The sequence below is a fragment of the Diadema antillarum genome, unplaced genomic scaffold, assembly GCF_040938485.1.
Source record: "Diadema antillarum isolate AM-2024a unplaced genomic scaffold, OU_Dant_1.0 seq00000776_RagTag, whole genome shotgun sequence".
Lineage (NCBI taxonomy): Eukaryota > Metazoa > Echinodermata > Echinoidea > Diadematoida > Diadematidae > Diadema > Diadema antillarum.
Genome location: NW_027271665.1, coordinates 1,114,139 through 1,122,500, shown reverse-complemented (window position 1 = coordinate 1,122,500; position 8,362 = coordinate 1,114,139). Strand labels below are relative to the sequence as shown.

Sequence of the window (8,362 nt, the reverse complement as noted above, 5' to 3'; positions counted from 1 at the left end):
CTCTAATGTATTCATCCCTGCAAAGAAAAGAAAAACAAGATAATAAAAAAAAGGATATGCTTAAATGCAGAATGCTTGCTGCTTATACACGTATTGTGTGGAAAATCCATTACCTTTTATTTTGGTGCTTGCGTTATTATTATCTTATTTTGCATTTAGGCGTTCAGGTTCCTTAAACAAAGAAGCCAGTTTGTAATCAGTTTTTGTTCACATTTTCCTGATTGACCTTCCTCTTTCTCATTTTGTAAAGCACTTCACTTGTTTTCAAAGTTACGCTGTGTTTTTAAAGCTATCCAAATGTTACAATTTATGGAATTCAGGTCCAAACAAAGAGTGAACTTGGTTACACCAGGTGAACATAATGGAGTATCAGTCCATATAAATGGTGCTGGCAAGCACCATTTACACTGTATAAGGACTACATAAATGACCATTATCTTACAGATATTCATCTCAGCGAATTCAAAAACCAACATGCCTGTTATATAAGATGACCTTTTTTTTCTCATGCACAAAATGGAATTGCAAACTGGCTTATTTGACCCCCCCCCCAAAGAAAAAAAACCCAAAACAAACAAACAAACAAACAAAAAACCCGAACATTTACGCATCTTGCTGTCAGCCCTGAAGCTTGATCCCTCCAGTGGCCTGGGCTTGGTCCAGATTGAGATCCCGCGGAGTCGGAGACGACTGAGCTGTGCCTCCGATGGAGATGTGGTATCCTCCCCTCTCTCCTCCCCCTGCGCCTCTCCTGATACCCTGAGGCCCAGCGGTTCCCTCACCGAGACGGACGGAGGCGTGATGGTGTACTCGTGGGGCGACATTGTCGTCAAGTCCGTTGAACCCATGGAAGAGTGCGAGTGACCTGGCAATGCTTTGCATATTCCGCCTGCTCCCTTTTGTTTGTAGAAAAAAGTTAGTGTTTGTTTCTATTTTATTTTCTTTGATTTGCTTTCAGCTTAGCTAGATCATTTTGCATATCATGTACAAGCACTTTCTTGCCCGTAGCACTTTGATGTGGTGTAACGGGGAAGTGATGGATACTCTTAATTTTTTCTGGTCAAAAGTTGCAGTTATGATGTCTACTAATTGTCTAAAACTTGATTTTGTCATGCATTTGTACCCTGTGAAATCACTAAAATATTTAACAATGCAAAATTTCACAGAGTGGACATGTGTTTTCCCAATTGTCATTAGTAGAAATGTATATGTTCTTCTTTCAATATTTTTCCTTAATGTAAGCTGTTCTAGTTGAAAGTAAACTACATAATGTAGTGTCAGTTCTGTCAATATGATTTTTGTTCACACTGATTCTGATAAATCATTAATTTCTTTTTAGAGTCACTGAACAGTGATGGCATTTGATGCAGTAAATATCAACTGATACCTATACTTTACTGATTGAAGAATTTTCCAGAATCTCATTTTAATGGATCTGCTAGATAAATGGATAAAGGTGTTTGTCTCTTATATTCAATTCAAACTATAATATTTGATTCAGGAGAGTTCTGATCATATTCAATATGATAACCATTTTAGCCAGGATAAGTTGACAGCCCAGACTGCAGTAGTCAAGAGCATTCAACTGGCGAAAGCCTCAACAGCGAGGTTACTGCAAAAATGGGTATAAAAAAGAAAAAAAGAAAGACAATTGTCCATGAACTGAATATATTTACTGGTGAGCTATTTTATATCATTTTTGGTCTTGTTTCTGGAGCATGGTCAAAACTAAGTGTTGGTTGGTCTAGAGAGTTGTGAAGCTATCCCAAGATATGCAAGAGTTACAAGTAGAATGACACAGATTTCAAACAAACAGATAAGCAGTTGTTTTGTCGCCAGCATAGAGTACCATAAGAAGTGATGATGTATCACAGTCTCTTGTTGTAGCTTGGGTTGGAACCAGATGTGTGCATGAGATGATACATGTACACTCGGGCCAGGTGAGGTTGGTTAGAACCAGTTTCCATGGTGATGAATGCCTATGACATCACACTTTGGTACTCCATAAAGACCTACTCTTTAAAGAGCCTTTTACATTTGAAATGTATAAAGGTGAGAAACACGTGTGTGCAGTGACATCAGTGCTATAAATAGATATCTATTTATAGCACTGATGTCAGTGCTATAAATAGATATCTATTTATAGCACTGATGTCACTGCACACATATGTTTAGCATTGTACTAATTTTTCCCACTGACAATTTGGACCAGCAGATAATGACGAGGATGATGTTCATGGACATTCAAGTCCTCCAGAGGTGAGAATAGTGCCCTCTGTTGTTGTATTCTTTGTAGTAAAAGGGAAGTGCAGTATCGTCAGAGTGTGCTAATGGAACTACACCAGACTATGATATGTGCATGCAAGTTGAAAATGCACTGGAAATGTACCTCATGTGGAGTTTGCCTAGGTCAATTAACTTTCCTCCCTTGCTCTTGGTTGATTATCTCCAGTGTTTTTTGAGAAATGAGACAAACAGAATAGGACAAAAAGACACAAACGGAATAAAGCATTCATTATTAATGCCAGAATGCTGTTGAGAAGTCTGTTCAGGGTTTTAGTATGCAACTTCTTATATTGTTCTGTGTGTGTGTGTGTGTGTGTGTGTGTGTTAGTAATTCCATGAATTTAGCCACCATGGCAGCAAACACAATGCTCAATGTTTATTGTTTGTTTGTTTTGTTTTTTCTTGCCTGAGTTCTGTCAGAGTAACCACAACTGGGAGTTCAATCATAATAGAGTGATCAATTAATTGCAGACTGTATTTTCATGTCTAAGAGCAACATTACTTCAATAAACTCAGGAAAGTAAGTGACACCTGGGTATATTTAAAGGCTTATAATATGTGGAGCTGATTGATACGTTTTCATATTAAAAAGAAGAAGATAAGATCCCAACCAAATATAGTTCTGTTAGGGCCTCTCTATTGTGAACTCATGATTATTTTGTATTTTGGTCTTTTTTTGTTCCAATACAGGTAACGGACAAAAGGTCAACCCAAACAGTTGAAGTCATGCACTAGAGTTAAAGGGCAATGCATTGATAATTGAGTACAACGAAACATAGCGCACCCACCTCCGTGTATGTGACAAAGTATATATATCAAGATGTATCAATTTGGTACAGTAGATCGCAATGGTGATTTTCTTTTTGACATTACTGCTATTTAGATATATTTTGTTTCTGCTGGTCTAAACTATTTAGAATATATTTTGAGTGTCACAAAGGTGTAGTTATGGAGATATTCAATAAGTTTTATAAATTGACGATGCAACTTGAGTGGCTTTTTAATATTTACCATATCATTTCTATACCAGGGTACATTTATTTCATACTTCTTATTTGTTACTTTATCACAGATATTGCAGCTGTTTTCATAAAAGTTTCGATATTAGTTGACATAATTGTATACCCATCTCACATGTAAGTTGTGTAATTCTCATGAAAATTATCTTAAGAGAAGCAACAATGTAAATCGGGAAATTGAATGATAAGAGGAAGAAAGGAATAAGTACATGTTAATGTAATAATAATTTACTGTTTTCTTTGTTAGAATCACAACATTATTTTTACAGCATGTGCTATTTTTATGTCACATAATGACATGATTAGATTTCAAATATGTCATAAGACATACATTGTAATATATTTATATGTGCATACAACCAAAGTTGTGGATGCAATGTTATACAATGTATAATAATACCTTGCAAAAGCCAAGTTTAGTTTCCTTTTAGGAAAATTCTGTATAGCAGACTTAAATACGTCTATACACCTGCAACCTGATGTATTTCTTTTATCATTTCAATATCTGGTCATATTTGTAAAATTGGACTGCACATAAGTGCCATAGGAAAAACAATAATAACTTAATGCATGTTGGAGCAAAGATTTCAAACTAATCATAGATATTGACAATTCAGACACTTAGTAAACCTTTAGTGTGTATGAAGAAAGTTTACACACACATGTAGGTATATATTAGATATATTATAGATATATTAAGAAGTTCTTAATTGTTACATTGCAATGGGAGCTTTCAATTCTTGAACAAATATCCCATTTCTGTTTTGTTTGTTTATTTGTTTTTACAACAAAACCATCTGATATAACAGTTTACTGTAATGTCAACAGTTTGTGTTAACAAAATTATGCCGACTGTTCACACTCGGAATTTGTATTTTGTGTGCATCTTTCAGCATTTATACCAGGTCAAAGATATTTAGGGTTTCAAAATAATGTTTATGCATGTTAGGGCAACAATTGTGTTTGGCTCTCACACCTTTACTGGTAACAACATCCTCAGTGATAGAGTTCAAAGTAGGATGCCCCCATGCGGGTTCCAAAGAAAACAGTGTCATCCTATATCCATTGCCTATGGGAAACCAGTGGATCATCTAGTGTTTAACAATAGTGCAAACAGGACAAGTCCACCTTCACATACATGAGTAGATTGAGTGAATGCAAAAATATTAGTAAAACACATCAGTGAAAGGTTGGGGAAAATCCGATGATCCGTTCCGAAGTTATGAATTCTTAAAGTATCTGTGCAGTCACTGCTGGATGAGAAGACTACTACAGTGTAGATGTCACATGCGTACAACGATGTAAGGAAAATAAAAAGAGAATTTCACAAAACTTTACTTTTTTTAAAAAAGTGCACATTTCTTCAACTTGTTACTGATGTATGTTAAGGGCAATATTATTTCCCCTGCCTTCCGAAAGAGAGAAGTGGAGTGTTCTTTTGTTATGCGAGAAAAGTGAAAATATGTTGAATTTGTTTAAAAATACTTTCTTTATATTGTACACATGTGACATCACAAGCTATAGTAGTCTTCTCATCCATCCGTGACTGAGCAAAAACTTCAAAAATTTATAACTTTTGAACGGATTGTCTGATTTTCCTCAAACTCTCTCTGGTGTGTTGTATTCACTCAAGCCACATGTCAATGAAGGTGAACTTGTCCTTTAAAGTCAAGTTAAGCCATTCTCTGTAAAATCTGCTCTTCTTATATCATATAAACATAATTTCTAATTTTGAAGATGACTTTGAAATATAACTGTTCCTAAGTTCTTACATTTTTCCCAATCACGGAACAAAGGGCGAGAAATTATTACTGTAACGGATGTAGAACTCCATTTGGCTGCAGCGGTGATTCACCTGATCACACTCTCCCCAATTCTTGGATTTATCTTTTAAACCATTGCTACTGTTTTTTTTTTAAGTGAAATATATAGCGTTGTATTAAACCAGAAATGATAATTACATTCCTATGGCAAACATGCCTGTGTATTTTCTTTATTTCTTGTTTAATAATTACTAGATATGTCAATAATTATGAACTGTAAAGATATTCCAGAATTTCCTGGCATAACCATCATTAATTATAACAGAAATTATATATATTTTATGTAACCTTAAATTTTACTTCCGTGCGGACTTCCTGTGTGATTTTTACTCTACGGAGATTGCTCTGTGTTCGTTGGTGTTTTATTTTTTGATTTCAGGTAATTGCTTTATTCTCCACCTGTTTGTGTGTATTGTTAACAAATATTTGACTGTGTGAAAAATAAGTTATTTATTTGAAATATCTGTGATGCCTTTCGTTCTGTTTTTAATCTTTTATCAATATTCTTACGAAGCAATAACTTTTGTTGCATTATTTACTACACTGTAATTCCTTTGTTCCTACTCTACTTAAAAAAAATAATGAAAATGGATTACTATATATGCTGTTGACATATTTTTAGTCTGTATAAAAGACTCTTAATGAAAGCACATGTTGCACTTTTTACGAATAGTTGTTCTTTGTAATGGTTACATCAGTGTTGCTGCATTATTCGGTATGTGATTGTCTTAGAATGTTGCACCAAATGGTATCTACATTTATTAACTACGTAGTTGTGACTTGAAGATGTACTTTCATTGAAGACCTATACTGTGATTGTTGAAGAATTGCCCAGACATGAGGGGCCTTGTCTGAAGTGTGATCTGTAGTAGCTGATCTACTTTGGCAAAAGGGAGACAAGTGAAAATCGTCCGAATATTAATTGTCAAAATGGTTCAGAATAACCCTTTCTATCACAAAATGCTCCTCCATCTGAAAGATAAATATAAGTCTAGACGACTTTGAATTGCACTGATTCCAGTGTAAAGGAACAAAATACTTTGTACATTGTCAAGATTGTGTGAAAGATACAATGAAGAATCATGTTATCAAATCAGGATGAATTGTTTTTGTTTTTAAGATGAACTTTTACACAAAGAGTGTGTATCCATGTAAGATTATCTAGTATTCGATTGTATTTATTCTCGGTGTGATGAAACTGAAAAAAGGAAATGTTCAATTCTGGAATGAAATATGGACTGTTGAGGATAAATATTCAGATTGTTTCCTTTTGGAATTCGTGTCGGACTGTATCGTGATGTTTCGTATGTATCGTTTTAAGAAGACTGCAAGCATCTATAGCTATCAGACAAGGAGGTAAACCGGAATTTCCTGAGATATATTGACGTATATTGTATTTCAATTGTGCCATTGAAATTGAAGACTTCATAATTTTGGAAGGAGCGGAAGATATTGCAAAGGTACTGGCATGTGATGAGAAGACCACTATCCTATGGCCTTTAATCTGCAATATATGAAAGACGATTATCAATTCTTGATGAATAATATTTATTATGTTCAACGAGTGGGCGCTGTGCAACAAATCATTTGATTGAAATGCGAGTTCTTCTTGAATATCTAGACATTTTTACCAAGGTTACAGAAATGATACACCTCTTTAATGTTTGGAGTAATCCATGTGAATATCGGATTTAGCAGAAATAGGTAACGCAGCGGAAAAGCTCATGAGGTTGGACCTGAATCTCGATGTTTAAACTTTATTTCAATATGATACTATAGTGCAACACTAGAGGAATAACATCTCAGTATAAGTACAAACAAAAGAATATAGGCCTACTCAGTACATACAGAAACATGTATATAGATGATAATATACGAGTGAAAATGCATATGAGAACTCATCTACCGAACTTTTGGGTAAGAAAGATTTAACAAATTGGGTATGTTTAGACAACACTTTAAAATTATATTTATTAAACAAATCGTGCATTTTTAAGGTGTTTCTATATTTACTGGAAATAATAAGTCTTCCGTTCATTGTTGGAGTACTCGCGACAAAACAATAATGATAGGCCTATTCATTACCATATAAACCAGCACTACACAGTTATTTTTCCTAGGAACACTGAATGAGCTTGATGTGATAAGAAAAACAACAACAACACAGCAACAAACTATTTCTTGAAGAAGTCAACAATACACATAGGCTATTTTTACCTCAACTACATTTTGTTCGGAGACTGTTGTACCAATAGTTTCTTTTGTTTGTACCCCACCCCCCCAAAAAAAAAGAAAGAAAGAAAAGAAACAGTTCATATATTAAGGAAGATAAAAAAATTATTTTAGGTAATTTGGACATGTCATTCTAGAAATTTAGAAACATAATTCTAAAGATTCGATGCTTATAGAAATTTAGAAACATATTCTAAAGATTCGATGCTCAAGATCCTTACACTGCATATTGTATTCCAAAAACAATATATAATGATACAAATCTATGCCCACGATTGAATCACAATAAATGGTGCTGAATCCCCCAAAAGGATTACTAGTAATCTTGTGCAGCTGGACAAGTCTCATTGCTTGTCACATGGTGGACTCAGTCGTCATATTGTGACTTTTCACTTAGACTTGTTCAGCTGTACCTCTTTCTTTTAAAATGATAGACTTTGAAATAATAACCCCCCAAAAATAATACTTGGACACGTGTCTCTTTATGGCAAATATTACGTCCCATGCTTACGCCTAAGAATGTTTTATGCAAGAGTGAAAGAAAAATAAAGTTTTGTTCGCTTCATATGAATGCGTGACCAGTGGAAATAATATTATGATGAATTATTAATTCCGTATTTATTCTTTATCCTAACTTTGATTTCATTTCCCCAAACACTTTATTTACCGAACGATCAGTGACTAATTAGATTTCAATACACTGTCACAGGTATGAAAATTTATACATAACAGTAAGTTGAAACCATTGGCTATCATTGTTACTGAACTTTTTAAATTACCTTTTATTGCCAGAACTATAGGCATACATGCTATTGTTGTTATAGCAAAACGATGATTACATACAATTGTCATATAGATATTTTGAAAAAGTAGTATGTGATCTGGGAAGAACTACTAAAAGCGACGGATCGTTGATTTTACTGGCGACTGTCTTTTGAAAGAGTGACTTTGGTTTCATTGGACATAAAGCACAGTACTGAAGAACATTCTTGGAGTAGCTTG

At 34.3% G+C, this 8,362-nt stretch overlaps 1 protein-coding gene across 1 annotated transcript in view; it reads left to right on the top strand.

The window, feature by feature from the left end:
• Positions 1 to 3,918, top strand: part of LOC139738967 (uncharacterized) — a 133,346-nt gene extending 129,428 nt beyond the window's left edge. Inside the window, exons 16-17 of the mRNA XM_071649584.1 lie at positions 2,216 to 2,259; positions 2,977 to 3,918. Coding sequence (XP_071505685.1) covers positions 2,216 to 2,259; positions 2,977 to 3,021 — 89 coding nt within the window. The 3' untranslated portion in view covers positions 3,022 to 3,918. The remainder of the gene's footprint in view (positions 1 to 2,215; positions 2,260 to 2,976) is intronic.
• The last annotated feature ends 4,444 nt before the right edge of the window (positions 3,919 to 8,362 follow it).